This window comes from Microcaecilia unicolor, chromosome 12 (genome assembly GCF_901765095.1).
Source record: "Microcaecilia unicolor chromosome 12, aMicUni1.1, whole genome shotgun sequence".
Lineage (NCBI taxonomy): Eukaryota > Metazoa > Chordata > Amphibia > Gymnophiona > Siphonopidae > Microcaecilia > Microcaecilia unicolor.
Window position 1 is genome coordinate 11,854,672 of NC_044042.1, and position 18,262 is coordinate 11,872,933.

General features: G+C 44.5%; 1 protein-coding gene across 3 annotated transcripts in view; it reads right to left on the bottom strand.

The window, feature by feature from the left end:
• Positions 1-18,262, bottom strand: part of ST7L (suppression of tumorigenicity 7 like) — an 85,063-nt gene that overhangs the window by 42,206 nt on the left and 24,595 nt on the right. For all 3 annotated transcript variants that reach the window (XM_030220371.1, XM_030220370.1, XM_030220369.1), the window contains exons 6-11: positions 17,209-17,287; positions 14,516-14,661; positions 11,722-11,819; positions 7,675-7,789; positions 5,488-5,560; positions 5,181-5,283 (exon numbers count right to left, since the gene is read on the bottom strand). In XM_030220371.1, the coding sequence (XP_030076231.1) occupies positions 5,181-5,283; positions 5,488-5,560; positions 7,675-7,789; positions 11,722-11,819; positions 14,516-14,661; positions 17,209-17,287 (614 nt within the window). The remainder of the gene's footprint in view (positions 1-5,180; positions 5,284-5,487; positions 5,561-7,674; positions 7,790-11,721; positions 11,820-14,515; positions 14,662-17,208; positions 17,288-18,262) is intronic.

An 18,262-nucleotide genomic window follows, 5' to 3' on the forward strand; every position in this document is an offset into this window, starting at 1 on the left:
TCTTCTCAAATCATCTTTAATCAGATGAATCTAACCAGTTTCTTTTTGCTCTAGGGCAGATTTGTCCAACCTCGGTCATCAAGGGCTGCAATCCAGTGAGGTTTTCAGGATTTCCCCAATAAATATGTAAGAGAATCATCATAACTTACTGATACACAAAGCATGTTTAGTAGACAAAAAAATGCATAATGGTCAAATGGGTTAAACAAGAGCCTCATGCGTACTGGCAGTGGCGCCTTGTTGTTGATGGAATTACGGGATGTCTCCTTGAGGTTCAAGAGACAAAAAGAATTATATCTTGTTTGGAAAAGTTATATACACGCCCTTGCACCTCGTGCCCGTAGTTTTATTCTTAATCAGCTGGGGGATCCCCACATTCCTACATGATATATTAAGTAACAGTAGAGGGTGACATTAATTCCCTATGTTCATGGAAAAAAAAAAGTTCCTTTTGGGGGGAGGAGGGGGAGAGGGGAGGGATATAGGGAATTTGGGCAAGAGGAACATGGAGGCGTGATTGGGGAGCGGGGAGGAAGGGGTATCTAAACCATTTTTGAAGATAAACATAACGAGCATTGTTGACAATAACAAAGGTTGGCAACTGTTGTTACAATAGGTTTAGAGCAAGTTGATGAAACTTATGATAAATCCCTCTCTGATTTAATGCATAACACATAATAAGGGGTGGACAGGGGGGGTAACTTTGTTTAACAAAAACTTGACGACGACTTTTGCTGGAAAGACACTACTATACCTGTTAGACTGTTCGAATGCACATATCACTGACATTGTTGGATAATTGTATATGGCTTTGTCATCAATAAAAATTGTTGACATCTAAATATGCAAGAGATCTATCTGTATGCACTGCCTCCACTGTATGCAAATGGATATTATGCATATTCGATTAAACCTGAAATCCTGAAAACCCGACCTGGCAAGGGCCAAGGTTGGATACTCCTGCTTTAGTGCATTCTTACAACATCACCACCCTGTATTTGTTCACACTGGAGCCTGCAAAGGCCTCTCCGGTACTATGTAAGCCACATTGAGCCTACAAATAGGTGGGAAAATGTGGGATACAAATGTAATAAATAAATAAATCCCATCAGTGGGGGGGGGGGGGGGGGGGGGGGGGGGGGGGGGGGGGGGGGGTCAGGAGACAGAAAACCAGGAAACTGGCCTGCGGATATGGAAGAAAATTTTACCAGATTCTTTACAACCCCACTTCACCTTCAAGCAAAAATGTTGCATAATTCAAACCTATAGATCTTCCAAATGCCCTTGAGAAATCCAGCAATTCTACTCCTACAGACGGCATTCAGGTCTACGGTACGTTTAGGTCATTATTCATTCCACATAATCATGAGAAACTCAGACACAATCAATATTAACCAAATATCTACAAGGGCAACTCAGAGCCTAAAGATTTATTTGATCTTTCTCCTATGCACCTCTAATAGGTTCCAGCTTCACCAGACTGTGAGGCTGCACCTCCGCGTCCAACCCCTTTAAAGTTAAGAAGGAAAACTGCCAGATTTTTTTTACCTCTCCCTCTGTTAAACAAATCCACTTTGGCAATTTAGTCGTAGACTAACATGCCTTTGACTAACCTGTACAAAAATTAGCTTGAGAAACAGAACACACACAGTTTCTGCTTTGACGAGACGGGAAGTTCAGGGAAGAGAATCTGGCAGGCACTGTGATGTCCGATTCACAGACATTCACAAGGATTTGTGCAGGACAACTGGGGGGAGGGGGAGGCAGATTCACCCAAGACCATTCTGGCTTCTAATGGATGAAAAGTTAGTATAGCATGAGCTGGAAAAAAAAAAAAAAAAAAGAACATATTCTTCAAAGTCTGACCCCCCCCCCCCCCAAAAAAAAAAAAAAAAAAAAGAGGGCAAGAGGGGTCAACACAGATGCTCCTTTAAATGCCATCTGCTCCACTCACAGACCTGGTGACACCTCAAGACATGTACATCTTTCTTTTGGCTGTAGGAAGCCCTTACATCTGACTATATTTACACTTTCTAGAGGCTTGTATAAGTCCAGGTAAGGATCCTACTGCTTCTTATGGGAGCCATTTTGACCCTTTCAAAAATAAAAAAGTTAAAATGTTTATGCTTGTGGACAAAGAGGGAAATAAAGAGGACCAAACACTTTTACTAGAAAAGCTTTAATGACCCATCCTCCCCTCGTAATTCTAAAATGCAACTAAGTTATAAAGCAGTGATTCCCAAACCTGGTCCTGGAGGCACCCCAACAACGGCATCCACAATGAATATTCATCAGACAGATTTGCATGCACTGCCTCCACTGCATGCAAATTTCTCTCATGAATATTCATTGTGGATATCCTGAAAACCTGACTGGCTAGGGTGCCTCCAGGACCAGGTTTGGGAACTACTGTTATAAAGGTTCAGTGCTAACTCTTCCCTTGGCCTTAAAATGTAAGGATCAGACTACGATATCACCACTACAAATTGCTCATTTCTCTTTATTCCTATTTGACGGAAACACAAGCACTGTGCTGGGTCAGACCAAATATGCCTAGCATCCTGCCTCCAACAACAGCCAATAAAACACTAATCATTAAGTTGATGATCAGAAAATAAAATGAACAAATCTGTAAGTGGACAGAACGTTGAAATCTTCCGCTCAATGTGCTGCGGCGGCTAAGAAGGCGAACAGAATGTTGAGTATTATTAGAAAAGGGATGGAAAACAAGCATGAGGATGTTATAATGCCGTTATATCGCTCCATGGTGCAACTGCACCTGGAGTATTGTGTTCAGTTCTGGTCGCCTCATCTCAAAAAAGATATAAAGGAATTGGAGAAGGTGCAGAGAAGGGCGACAAAAATGATAAAAGGGATGGGACGACTACCTTATGAGGAGAGGTTAAGACGGCTAGGACTCTTTAGCCTGGAGAGAAGGCGGCTGAGGGGTGATATGATAGAGGTCTACAAAATAATGAGTGGGGTAGAGCGGACAGACGCTTTCTAACAATAATAGAACCAGGGGACACAAGATGAAATTAGAATGTGGTAGGTTTAAAACAAATCGGAGAAAGTTTTTCTTTACTCAGCGCGTAGTTAGACTCTGGAACTCATTGCCGGAGAAGGTAGTGACGGCAGCTGGCCTTGCTGAGTTTAAAGGGGGTCTGGACAGATTCCTGAAGGAAAAGTCCATTGATCGTTATTAAATTCTGGGTTTTTGCCAGGTTCTTGGGGCCTGGATTGGCTGCTGTCGGAGACAGAGTGCTGGGCTTGATGGACCTTTGGTCTTTTCCCAGCGTGGCAGTGCTTATGTAAGTTTAGTACCGATGGTGTATTCTGATTGCTAATACAACGACATCAGATTTGCTAAATTATTTTTCAGCATAGAGGATGCTTTGATTCTCTTGATCATTTATTATACATCAGAAGAGCAGGAATGTAGGCTTATCAACACTTATTTTAAGCTTATGTTACAACGACCACCTGAAATAGTCTTCCAGCACTAACCAGAAAGCCCTGGTGGGCAACCACACTTGATGTTGTCAGGCCTTCCCAAAGAGGCCAACTTCACGACAAGAGAACCTCTCTCCAAAAGGTGGGCATATGCTGCTGCCCCACCCTGACCTACAACAGTAAGAACTGGAACCCCCCCCCCTTATTTTCTATTTATATATTTAAAATATTTCTAACCCACATCTGCAGTTCTAGGCAGGGTACAAAACACACATAAAATAAAATGTGTATATTACCCGTACGTTATACAATTTTATTTAATGTCTTCCAAGGTAGGGGGTTGTAGAGAGTCCAGGTTATACAAAAACAATTGAACCTACCAGCATCATGGGTGCTACTAGTCTGGGCCAGAGGAAGCTAAGGCTTGTCCCCACTGGTATGGTTCACAGAGGTGTTGCTTTTTACCCCGGTCCCCAGCACATAAGGGGTGAACACTCTGTAACAAAGAATGTCTCTGACAGACCACAGCACTTCACTCCTCTTCCTTATTCCAGTGGCTATTTCTGGTTTCCAAGTATAAGCCACGGAAAATACAAAAAGGTGCAGGCTATGCAAAACACTGTTTTCATAAATGCCAATTTCCTACCTGTGATACATTGGTGAGGGTTATATATGCAAGCGGAGAGAGTAGTGGATGCTTGGAATGCCCTCCCGCGGGAGGTGGTGGAAATGAAAACAGTAACAGAATTCAAACACGCGTGGGATAAACATAAAGGGATCCTGTTCAGAAGGAATGGATCCTAAGGAGCTTAGCCGAGATTGGGTGGCAGAGCCAGTGGCGGGAGGTGGGGATAGTGCTGGGCAGACTTATATGGTCTGTGCCAGAGCCAGTGGTGGGAGGCGGGGCTGGTGGTTGGGAGGCGGGGATAGTGCTGGGCAGACTTATACGGTCTGTGCCCTGAAGAGGACAGGTACAAATCAAAGTAGGGTATACACAAAAAGTAGCACACATGAGTTGTCTTGTTGGGCAGACTGGATGGACTATGCAGGTCTTTTTCTGCCGTCATTTACTATGTTACTATGTAAATGTACATAATTTTTTTATTACATTTGTACCCCGCACTTTCCCACTCATGGCAGGCTCAATGCGGCTTACAGGTACTTATTTGTATCTGGGGCAATGGAGGGTTAAGTGACTTGCCCAGAGTCACAAGGAGCTGCCTGTGCCTGAAGTGGGAATCCAACTCAGTTCCTCAGGACCAAAGTCCACCACCCTAGCCACTAGGCCACTCCTCCACTGTTGCTACTATTGGAGATTCTACATGGAATGTTGCTATTCCACTAGCAACATTCCATGTAGAAGTCGGCCCTTGCAGATCACCAATGTGGCTGCGCAGGCTTCTACATGGAATGTTGCTAGTGGAATAGCAACATTCCATGTAGAATCTCCAATAGTAGCAACATTCCATGTAGAATCTCCAATGGTATCTATTTTATTTTTGTTACATTTGTACCCCGCGCTTTCCCACTCATGGCAGGCTCAATGCGGCTTACATGGGGCAATGGAGGGTTAAGTGACTTGCCCAGAGTCACAAGGAGCTGCCTGTGCCTGAAGTGGGAATCGAACTCAGTTCCCCAGTTCCAAAGTCCACCACCCTAACCACTAGGCCACTCCTCCACACATAATAAGCAAACACATAGAAAAGCGCCTTTTTGGAAATTTTTACCTTTGGAACATGAGGGTTAAATTCTACAGCCCTGTGAATGGCCTCCACAGCGTTCATTTCGGCCGTGCTCAGCCCTCGCTTTGAGGCTGTTTCTGGGGAGAACCTACCAGGAAAATTGCAAACAAATAAACAGAATTGAATCACAGTGCAGAAATGCGCAAGGCGAGGATCAGTGCAGACAAAGCCAGATGGGCAGACTAGGTGAACCAAAGATCTTCACCTGTCAACATCTGAACTGGGATTTTAACCTACTGCAAGTATTACACGGCTGTATCATAACGTATTTTACTTGCTGATGCTTACTAACCTGTCTGAAACAGCTCTTGCTTTCAGCAGCGCCGCTGTATAACATATTGCTGCTGATTTTGGAAGACTAATATCTGCAACACAAAATACATAGTAACATAGTAGATGACGGCAGAAAAAGACCTGCACGGTCCATCCAGTCTGCCCAACAAGATAAACTCATATGTGTATACCTTACCTTGATTTGTACCTGCCTTTTTCAGGGCACAGACCGTACAAGTCTGCCCAGCAGTTCTTCCCGCCTCCCAACCACCAGTCCCGCCTCCCATCACCGGCTCTGGCACAGACCGTATAAGTCTGCCTACCACCATCCCCGCCTCCCAACCACCAACCTCTCTTCCCCCACCCAATTTCGGCTAAGCTTCTGAGGATCCATTCCTACTGCACAGGATTCCTTTATGCAATGGTTAGCAGTTTTAGATTTTGCATGGCACCGACTGCATTTTACAATCTTCTATTTAGGGTCATAACAGATTTGGGTTCTTCCTGTTTGGGGGAAAGGCTGCACTCCTATGTAGATACACTGTCCACTCCAGGGGCCTCCTGCCTCTGCATAGATATTTTCCTTCTATTGCCTGGAATTGGCTGGATAAGAATGATTTCAGTGGGTGAAATTGAGGTCATAAAGGTCTCCCTCTTAAGGAGAAAATGTCCTTCTTGAGATGGGTCAATGAAGAAGGGGCCTACGTGATCTCAAAAGCTCACATACAACACCTATTTGGCTAATTCTGATTTTGCCCAAAGAACTTTCAAGGGGTTCCCCTATGCAGGACGCAGAGTGATGTTTTTCCATTTCCTAAAATGTACCATTTATCAGAACATTTACTACACACAACTGAAATCCTGAAAATGTGATAAATGAACAATTTAAAATAAGGAGCAAACAAGTGATAAAGGAGAGTGTAAGAACTTGGGATTTATGTCTGCTTCAGAGGGAGACCAAAAATCATTGCTCAGTTCCAGCCAAAACCAAAACTCCCTCTCCCCCCCCCCCCCACCCAAACACAGGTAACAGAGGCATATTTTCAAAGCACTTAGCCTTCCAAAGTTCCATAGGTTTCTATGGAACTTTGGAAGGCTAAGTGCTTTGAAAATGAGCCCCATAGTAACATAGTAGATGACGGCAGAAAAAGACCTGCACGGTCCATCCAGTCTGCCCAAGAAATGTGCCACTTTTTTGTGCATACCTTACCTTGATTTGTACCTGTCTTTTTCAGGGCACAGACCGTACAAGTCTGCCCAGCACTATCCCCACCTCCCACCATCGGCTCTGGCACAGACCGTATAAGTCTGCCCAGCACTATCCCCACCTCCCAACCACCAGCCCCGCCTCCCACTACCCACCTGTTGGTCCCCAAGCTTACCTTAGGGTCCCTGGTGGTCTAGTGGCGAGGTCAGGGCAGAAGTGATCCTGTGTCACTCTGCCATTAAAATGGCTGCGGTAACCTCGACTGTCAGTCTTGTGAAACTGAACCTCAAAGTCGTGGCAGCCAATTTGAGCTTGGAGCCAGCAGAGGGGCAAGAGCGATCACTAGTAGCTCCTGCCCACGCCAGCTCCAATCTCAAAATGGCTACTGCAATCTCAAGGCCACTGGAGAGTGCGGCAGCTGTTTCGACAGAATGGGCTATGCCACTAGACCACCAGGAACTCCAAGGTAAGTGGGGGGGGAGGAAGTGAGTTGAGTCAAGCTGATCCTGATCAGTGGAAGGGAGAGGGGTGAGTGGTCTGCTCCTGTTCAAGCATGGGGAGCGCAATGGGGACACAGTACTAAGCTTCGATTTCAGCCAAAAATGCAATGGCGTTTTCAGCTGAAACATAGCCAAACACTGATTTCGGTGCTGAAACTAGAGGAGTGTGGTAGTCGTGTTAGTCCACTCTTAAGGTTATCAATAGAAATCAAACAAAATAAAACATGGAAAAGAAAATAAGATGATCAAGAAATGTATTAAGTTATGTCCAATAAAAAAGGTATCATCTTATTTTCTTTTCCATGTTTTATTTTGTTTGATTTCTAACGGTGCTGAAACTGAAAACAAAATTCGGTCAGCCTCTAGTCTGCTTTAGCTCAATTTGTTAAGACGAAAAACGCTAACCTCAGATTTGTCACTTACGACAGCTTGCATGCTCACACTCATTCCCCACAGGGGTCAGGACACATTCATTTTCATGATTATCCAAATTCCTTACCATCATACTTAGCTAGAATGGCTTGCACGTCGGCATAGGCCTGTAACTGCAGCAGTGCTTCCAGTAAGTTTTCGTGGATATTCAGCATGCTTAGAAGAGGAAACTCTTTCATGATCTGAAAAGATAAAATGATATCACTAGCTACGGGAAACTAGGGAGAACCAGACATATGCATGGATTTAGAGCCCTTATCAATGTGACCCTTTGAAAGTGGTCTCGGCCTCAGGTAACTTACATTGTAACATTTATTTTTATTTATTTTATTTTAGTTATATTTGTACCCCGCACTTTCCCACTCATGGCAGGCTCAATGCGGCTTACATATACAGGTACTTATTTGTACCTGGGGCAATGGAGGGTTAAGTGACTTGCCCAGAGTCACAAGGAGCTGCCTGTGCCTAAAGTGGGAATCAAACTCAGTTCCTCAGTTCCCCAGGACCAGAGTCCACCACCCTAACCATTAGGCCACTCCTCCACTCAATTAAGTTTCAATTAAGTCTTCTCTATGAGAGGTATCGGAGGATACGCATACAGAAGACCATTCCCCCAATGAAAGAGAAAGGCATCCAACGCTCGTCTGCCATGTGGATCTGAGCCTAGAACAGAACTGGGGGAACTTGTTGAGATGAGTAGCAAAAAGATCCATCGAAGGTGTGCCCCATGCTTGGAAAATCTTGCGGGCTATGCCCATGTTGAGAGTCCACTTATGTGGCTGCAAAACCCTGCTCAGTCTGTCTGCCAGGCTGTTGTCCTTTCCTGCCAGGTACGAGGCTTGGAGAACCAGTCCATGAAGGACATAGCAAATGATGGAAGATAGAGACCATGTTGGTCCATCCAGCATGCCCAGTACAGATTCATCCAATACCCCTTATACCCCCCCAGCCACTCTCATCAAGCCTCCCTACCCCACAGTTTAATTTACTTTAGTTCGACACATTTATATTCCACTCGGCCGGATATTCTTTTGCTCCCAGAATAGCCAGGAGTTCTGAGTGAATTACAAGCAATATACAACAACAACAACAAAAAGTACAAAACCAACAACAACAACAACAAAAAGTACAAAACCAAATGTATCATAAAAATACATAACAAAATATAGTAAAGACCAGAAAAAAAATGATAACATCTTTATAGACCCACTGCACTCTCTAATTAGAAGAGCCACCTGTTAATAAGAAAAGAGCCAAGTTTCCCTGTCCTCTCAATCCTTTCTCCCACCTCTGCCCTGCACATTTTCAGTAGGATTAACCTTCTCTATTATAAGCAACTTTCCGAGACAGATTAGGACAGTTTAAAGGCCATTATTAGGCCTCCAGATTAAGGGGCCCTTTTACTAAGCCGCGTAAGCATCTATGCGCGCCCAAAGCGCACCAAAATGGCGCTACCGCCTGGTTACCATGTGACTCTTGCGACAGTTTCATTTTTGGGGTGCGTCTGATATGAACGGCCGAAAAATAATTTTTATTTTCGGATGCGCGCCAAGTGGCATTTGACGCGGTAGGTCATTACCGCCTGGGTACCGTGTCAGACTACCGCTAGGTCAATGGCTGGCGGTAAGGTTACAGATCCAAAATGGGCGTGCGGCCATTTTGATTTTGTTGCACGTCCATTTTTACAGGCGCGCTGAAAAATAGATCGGCATGCGCCCAAAACCGGCGCCTACACTACCGTATGCCATTTTTCAGTGCACCTTAGTAAAAGGACCCCTAAGAGATTAATTGAATCACCACTTAATGTCTTCCCATTACATTTGAAAAAGCTTTAAAAAGACAGAATGCTCACCTTACTTTTAAGGCAGAAAGATGACGGCCTGTGATATAAAAAGCAATGGCCAAAGCAGTCACTCGATAGACCTAAAGCTCTTCACAGCTTCAGATCTGTAACATCCACTGTATTTTTTTTTATATAATAATAATTTCAACTAACAACAAAAAGTTGCTGGGAGATTTGATATATTAAAAATCTAATGGATGTTTAAAAATGCAAGTATTCAAAAGTAATGAGGCGCCGATTTTCAGACCACGGGAGTCAGACCACCTAACTCCCGTGGTCAGCGCTGAGTCAAGATACTCAATCCCGAGCTATTTCCAGTGACCGACATTGAATATCTGGTTTATTTTTGGCCAGTTTCAAGATAACCAGTTAAGTCAATATTCAGACTTAGCCAGTTATCTTGAAATTGCCCAAAGATATTCTACAGTTTCTCGTGGCCGTCACTTTAAAAATCGGCGGATAGCTAGTTATTTTGCATTATATAACCGGCTAGTTGCTAACTGGGGATATTCAGCGGGGTATAACCGGTTATCCCCCCACTCAGTATCGATGGATAGCTCGTTAAGCACTATTTAACCGATCGGCAGCCATTCTGGCCGGTTAAATAGCGCAGAGAATCAGGGGTAAAGCTCACTTTCAGTTATATACACACTAATTGATGCCAAGCTTAATGTAAGGCAATGAATTGTTTATAGGAGAAGGAGACCTCAGAAACCAATCGGATAATTATCCTTGGCTGCAAATGGCTAACAAGTAAGCCGATGTGTTTCTGTCATCGGGCTCAAAACTCCTTTTTCAAACGCCATTTTGGCGATTGAAAATGTACAGCGGTGGACAACAGCACGAGTTCCTGAGGGAGCCACAAGACAGCAGGGGAGTAGCCAGACTACAAATTTGGGGTGGGCATAGGTAAGAAGTGGGTGGGCACCAAGTGTTCTCCCCCCCCCCCCCCCCCCCCCCCCCAAAAAAAAAAAAAATATCTCAGCAGGTGGGAAAACGCTTCTTTCCACCTTTTCAGTCTGCAGCAGGCATGTGCAGAAAACAGATCATGAGCAGGTACCGGTATCATGGAGAGTACTGTTTTCGTTACCATCAAGGGGAAATCTTCAGCTGGCTGAGCTTGGGATCCCCACCAGCTACCACCAAATGTGTGCAACTGTTGGGTGGGCCTGAGCCCTAAGTTGGTGGGCCCCAGCCCACCCAGGTCCTCACCTGTGGCTACGCCACTGCAAGACGGTTGACCATTAAGTGTTGATACATCAATGCAATAGGTATTTTAAGATCTTGTTATCACCGTTAAAGACTTTAAAATATTTATGAAAGTTTTGTTTGATGCACAGTAAATATTGGCACAGAAGCAATATATATATATATAAAGGAGTTTTGATCCCAATGATAGAAACACAACATCGGCTTACTTGTTAACCGTTTGCAACCAAGGATAACTATCCAATTGGTTTCTGAGGTCTCCTTCTCCTATAAACAATTCATTGCCTTACATTACGCTTGGCATCGACTAGTGTATATAACTGATATTGATTTACTGATCTTTTACACTAGTATTACTGCACCTTTACATTTTTTGTAAAGCTCACTTTCTCAGGCATCGATTTCCAATGGGACTTAGCAATTGACTGTGCCCTCACCGAGGCTGGAATTGCAAAAGGTCATCTCCATGTCTCCTGCAGACCGCTGGCACAGGACCGAAGCGCAGTCAAGCCTCTGCAAAGTTCTTGGTACAGAACAATGGTAAGGATGTAAGACCTACAAGTCTCTCAGCAACCAACAGCAAATCAGGATGGTCCATCAGAATGCAGCATTTCATTTAATATAAAATGAGGACACAGTGTGGTCCAGTGACAGCGGTACACACCGCCTTGCATGAGGACCTGGGTTCAAATTACAGCTCAGATCTTTTGCTCCCAGGATAGCCAGGAGCAGTTCCAAAGGCAGCCATCAGAGCAACTTGGGGGAGTGTCCCAGTCAATGCCGACTCCTAGAGTGAACATTTGGGGTACCACAATTATAACATTAAAGAGGGGGAAAATTCCCCAGGTAGTTATGAAAGCTCAGGATGCCAGATACCAACTCTAGTTCTGAATAAATTGGAAGCTCAAAGAGTAGGAACCCGCTATCCTAAAACTCAATCCCCACCCTCCTCAAAAACACAACCTGAGACACAGAAAAGAGTTATTACAATTTATATATATAAAAAGCATGGCATGTACAAAAAAAAAAAAAGGTGTGTAAGAGGTCCTTCAAATTACTTACATCTCTCATTAGCTTTGCTGCCTCTCGAATTCTTCCTAGTTTTCTTGCACACATGGCTAGCCGTCTTTTAATATAGAGCATCACATCTGTGTCTCTTCCTGAAATTAATAATAAAGGAAAGCACGCATCGGTTGGTTCTGCTACATGCTTTAAACATGATCTCTGCTTCCCACATTAGTTTTAGTTCTGGGAAGCCTAAAATCATGGTGGAACCTTTAATAAATTCTAAAGAAAAGTGGGTGTTGGACAAGGGGTGGGCGGGCCAGCGCTCCAATGACATGGGGCGAATAAAGCCAAAGGAAATGCATTTGTCACAGATTAAAAAGTACCAACGGAGCATGCTATGCTCCAGTCTGACCAATAGAAGCTGCACCGAAGCGAAGCAGAGTTTCATCAAAGCCCCCTGATTTTAACCCATCTCTATATAGTAATTGGTCAATCTGCCTGCCTGGATAGCTGGCTGGGTTCGTAACCGTATGCTAATGAGCTTACATCAGCTCGCCTCCAGCGTTCCCTTCCTTCTCAGTGTCCCGCCCTCGCGGAAAGACAAAATGATGTCAGAGGAGGGCGGGACACTGAGAGGGAAGGCAAGGGAAGGCTGGAGGCGACGCGAACCGAGCCTGCTGCCACTGCGACCTGAGGTATGGAAGGGAGAGGAGAATTGCTGGACATGGAGGGGAGGACAGGGAAGAGAGACGAGAAAACACTTAGACAATAGACTTTCTAGGGCCCGTTTCATTTGTTCCAAAATGGGTGTTTTTGCTTTTCTGAACTAAATTTGTTTTTGCAGTATTATTTTTGTCATCCTGCATCTTCACAGAGGAATAGATTTCATTCTACATTTCTACGCTGTTTAAAAAAAAAAAAATACCAGCCTTAATTATCTCTGAGACATCCATTCTCTGGGGACAGTCTTCAAATTGCACTTTACAGAAAGTTACTGCTAAAAGAATGTGCTGAACACAACATTATGTATAGGGACAAGGTCCTTCCTCTGAAGAAAACTTACTCGCTCACAGCAAGAGCAGGGAGGTTAAGTAAGCCAGTTAAGCTATTGGTAAGAGTGGCATCCATGGTTTTTCTCTCTTATGGACACGTCTATGGAAGCGATTTTCAGAGTCTAGAGAAACGCTCCCAAACTTTACCCCACCACTCATCAGGAAGAGACCAGATTTCCCTTAAATCTTTCTCCTAAATAAAAGGAGATAAAAACAGGGCTCCCATCAAAGAGTTCAGAAAGTATACTGTAGAAGGCGCAACACTGAAAAGGAAGTAATGAATTCAAGAAAGCCTGGGACAAATGCAGACAGTGTCCGAGAGACAGGAAGGGGCTGTAAAGCTTAGCAGTCAGTATGGACTAGAGCTGTACCGAACAGCGTATTTTACAATTCGGACGAATACAAATACTGAGCACTCAGTTTTAACCTAACAAATAAAAAAAGAAGCAACGTGAAATCAGAGATCAAGTATTTATTTCAGTAGGATTTAGAACGGTAGAGCCCCGGGATTAATTGTATTCAAATTTAAGGGGTCCTTTTACTAAGGTGTGCTAAAAAATGGGCTGCACTAGTGTAGGCGCGTGCTTTGGGCGCACGCAGATCCATTTTTCAGCACGCCTGTAAAAAAAAGGCCTTTTTTTTTTTTTTTAATGTTTGCTGAAAATGGATGTGCAGCAAAATAAAAATTGGAGCGCATCCGTTTTGGGTCTGAGACCTTACCGCCAGCCATTGACTTAGCGGTAAGGTCTCTCGTGTTAACCGTGTGGTAATCACCTACGCGTGTCAAGTTGGGAGGTGCCGCGTGACAGAAAATAAAATATATTTTCTGGCGCGCATAGTGGACGCGTGTCAAAAATAAAATTACCGCACGAGCCACGTGGTGGCTGGGTGGTAACTCCGAATTGATGCGCGTAGGCACCTACGCAGCTTAGTAAAAGGGCTCCTAAATCACTATTCAACTCAATACGAATAATGTATCTGGGGTATTATTCGGAGCCAAGCTGAATATTTGGCATAGACTGGATAAGTCATATAGAGGTGTATTTTCAACCACTTAGACTTACAAAATTACATCACCAACCCACCCAGTTATTAAAGTCCACCTTCTATCCTGCCTAACACCTTCCTTCTTTCCTCCTCACTTAATCTTTGTACATTACTAATTGTATCCGATATCATGGAATGATTACATCATAACCAAACTCTGTAAGCCACATTGAGCCTGCAAATAGGTGGGAAAATGTGGGATACAAATGCAATAAATAAATAAAGTTGCATAGCAAACTATGGAACTTTATTAAGTCTAAGTGCTTTGAAAATGAGCCCCGTGGTTATCTGCTGTCATCTATATACGTAATAAATAGAAACACACACAAAAAAAGAAAAATAAGGCACTCTCTTTTCATTGGACTAATACCACATTTTTTGACAAACTTTCTAACGCAGAGCCCTTCTTCTTTAGGTCAGTTATGAGCAAAAGATGAAAAAAAAGTCAAAATCTATATAGTGGAAAATGAAAAGCAATCCCATTGACAGTCTCATCAAAAGGGGGAGGAGCGACAGGTAGAATCAGAGGGAGGTGGATGGGTCAATCAAGTGCTGACAAATCAGTACAATTTTACGGTTTGTAAGACCAAATCCTTAAGTTCTGTCTGGTAGGTGTCAAAACATTTCATCATTTTCTCTCTCTCTCTGTGTGTAAAGGAAAGACCAAGTCATACATATGGAATTTAACAGATTCCCTTAGGCTTAAAGAAAGCCAAGGCCACGTACAGTTCTGTACTAAAACACCTTACTATGCTGCGTTTCATGCTGTGGCCTCTGCTGCTGCGACTTTTTATAGGCCGTTTCTCCTGCTTTCAACGCCTGCTTCAGCAATTTCTCAGCTTCGGATATCGTCGTTGCCTCTTCTTCTGCCAGAAGAACGTACGCCGTCGGGCAACTGCAGTTGAAACCAGTACAGAAGGCGTCTAAGATCAAAGAAAAGCCTGGTTCAAGGGAGGGGTGGGGGGGGGGGGGTCAGATCTGTTCCTTGCCACTGGCCTAAGCCCTACACATCTGACACACCCAACAGCACCGAGTAGCAATCCCCCAGCCTGAAATTTTGTTGGCTCTCTCTCTGATTTAGGAAGTAAAACACAAATACTCCCAATGCATTCCATTACAGCCTTGAACAGGTCGCTCTTTCGCCACACTCAATCGCAAAACAAAGCAAAACACTTATCTGAGGTCAGATCATCTTTTTTTGGTAAACATATCACTACAATTAGGACAGCTAACGATCAGATGCAATTTGAGCACATCAGAAGATTGGCCAGTCTAGTCTTAACACTTTGTTAATTTGGTATCAGCATTCCTTGGGCCCAATGATACCAGCCAAACACCATACCATTCGCAAGAGGTTAATCTAGCTCTGGTATTCCAATTCCCACTGTGCTGTGCTTTCCTGGTCAACAAACAGAATTCATAGGAAGAGGAAGCTACCAAACCGGGTACTGCACCCACATCTTATGACGGCATGGGTTTTTAGATTAAATGCTTTGGCCAACAAGTAGCGCTGTTTAAGAGCGGCACCTACAGGTAGGCCCAAGGAATAGCATCACACAAGTTCTGAAGGAATTGTCAACACATCCACTTGCCACTGGAAATTGCTGCAGTAGGTTAAGTGAGAGAGAGAGAGAGGGGATAAGAGCGGAATACGGAATCAAGAGCACATTTATGGTGGCAGATAAGGGGTCCATAGTCACCATACTGTGAATAAGGTTGGAAATGAATGAAGGATAGTGTCATGACAGAGTATACTGCAGCTCCTGCAGGGATAGTTAAAAATCAACCGCATCAGTTAAAATGTGTGTGTGGGCAAATTAAGGCACGTGTCAGAATTACAGCTGCAAATGCAAGACAGCAGGCACTGGCTGTATTTATTGAATTTGCAAAATAAGGAAGACAGTGAGGTAGAGGTTGAAGAAGAAAACACTTGTACACCAGAACAAAGAACCTTGCCCATAATAAAAAAAGCCAAGGGGAGAGTGCTGAAATGACAGTGGTGCTCATATTTCATCACCATATAGTAACATAGTAGATGACGGCAGAAAAAGACCTGCACGGTCCATCCAGTCTGCCCAACAAGACAACTCATGTGTGTTACTTTTGTGTATACCCTACTTTGATTTGTACCTGTGCTCTTCAGGGCACAGACCGTATAAGTCTGCCCAGCACTAGCCTCGCTTCCCAACCACCAGCCCCGCCTCCCAACCACCAGCTCTGGCACAGACCGTATAAGTCTGCCCAGCACTATCCCCGCCTCCCAACCACCAGCCCCGCCTCCTAACCACCAGCTCTGGCACAGACCGTATAAGTCTGCCCAGCACTATCCCTGCCTACCAACCACCGGCTCTGGCATAGACCGTATAAGTTTGCCCCGCACTATCCCTGCCTCCCAACCTCCAGTCCTGCCTCCCACCACTGGCTCTGGCACAGACCGTATAAGTCTGCCCAGCACTTTCCCCGCCTCCCACCACTGGCTCTGGCACAGACCGTATAAGTCTGCCCAGCACTTTCCCCGCCTCCCACCACCAGCTCTGGCACAGACCGTATAAGTCTGCCCAGCACTATCCCCGCCTCCCAACCACCAGCCCCGCCTCCTAACCACCAGCTCTGGCACAGACCGTATAAGTCTGCCCAGCACTATCCCTGCCTCCCACCACTGGCTCTGGCAAAGACCATATAAGTCTGCCCAGCACTAGCCCCGCTTCCCAACCACCAGCCCCGCCTCCCACCACTGGCTGTGGCACAGACCATATAAGTCTGCCCAGCACTATCCCTACCTCCCAACCACCAGCCCCGCCTCCCACCACTGGCTGTGGCACAGACCGTATAAGTCTGCCCCGCACTATCCCCGCCTCCCAACCTCCAGCCCCGCCTCCCACCACTGGCTGTGGCACTGCTTCCTAGCACATGAAGCCTCACTAGATTCTCCAAGAGGAGCCTGCACCCATGGGAACCACAAGTGACCCCCAGAGCTGTTAGCGACAGACACAGCACAGGAAAACGTGAACATCAACCTTCTCTGGCAGCAGCTATTTCCTTTCACTAAAATTGGAATGAAAATATTCTTGTCTGTAACGTACTCGTGTAGTTTTGATAAATACATTTATTAAAATTTTACAAAAAAAAACAAATTGAGCTGGATGCTTTTTTGTTTTTCACGTGAGTTGCCAAGGCACACAGAGATAAAGTGACAACTCAGGTTGCAGAGGAAGGTCAAAACCTACCTTTAATCATAGTCCATTCTTTCTCCCTAATCTTGAATGCCTCAAGAACAAGCAGATATGCACTATATACACTTCTCTTCCCCTCCTATAAGTGTACTATGGCAGTATAAAATGTGCGTACGTTTTTGTGGGGTGTATGTTGTATACAGTAGCAGAAGGTGGCATCTTCCACCAGGGACTCAAGTTTATTTATTTAAAGCTCAGCTGACACTTACTCATTCCGCAACTCCAGTGCATGATAGGCTGCTTTAATTCTGGCCGGTGGGCTTCTTTCACGCCAGACCTTCTGCATAACTAAGGGAGGGGAGGAAAAAAAAACCCATCTAATTAACCCTAGTTGTTTCTGAGCTGTGCAAAACAAAAACGTAACCAAAAATTGTGAAGGAAAACCATAAACATTTTACAGGTCAGTACTAAGGTCTTGGTAGATGGTGTTTCTTTCAAAAGCCAGCCAACTGAAGCTGAAAATAATCCAGATTTTCAGTGCTGGTATCTGGAAAGTGTGGTCAGCATAGAAATTACTCAAAAACAGTGGTGATATTCTGAGCCTCTAGCTGGATAACGTAGGGTGGCCTTTTTGTTCTTAGATTATGTGATAGCTTTCCAGATAGCAGTGCTGAATTATTGCAGACGCTGCCCCAGTTCTGCCCACAGATCGACTCCGGATGGTGAGGAGGAAGCCTGTAATGATAAATCAGACGCACTGTCTGGATAGTTTCGCCGAGTATCATGGTCAGTAGCATTTTTCCAGTTAATGGATGCTGCTAACTGGATTAAATGCCTCTGAATATCGGGCCATTAGGCTTTTTTTTTTTACATTACTCAAACTATAATGGTCAATTAACAACACTTCTCAATGTTTTCTAAAATAAGAAACAAAAACACAAGGAGGCGGAAGAAAAGTACCCAAGGATTTAAGTATTTCAGGGAAATCATCATCATTTCAGGGCCCTTTTACTAAGGAGCGCCAAAAAACGGCCTGCGCTGGTGTAGGCGCGTGTATTGGACGAGCGCAGGACCATTTTTCAGCGCATCTGCAAAACAGGCCTTTTTTGGGGGCCGAAAATGGACGTGCGACAAAATAAAAATCAGCGCGCGTCCATTTTGGGCCCGAGACCTTACCACCATCCACTGAGAGTTAACAGTAAGATCTCACGCGTTAACCCGGGTGGCAATCGTCAGCGAGTGTACACCGTCGATTACCGCCCAGTTAGTAGCACGCGGAAGGAAATTATTTTCTGTTGCGCGTTTCAGACACGCCAAAATTTG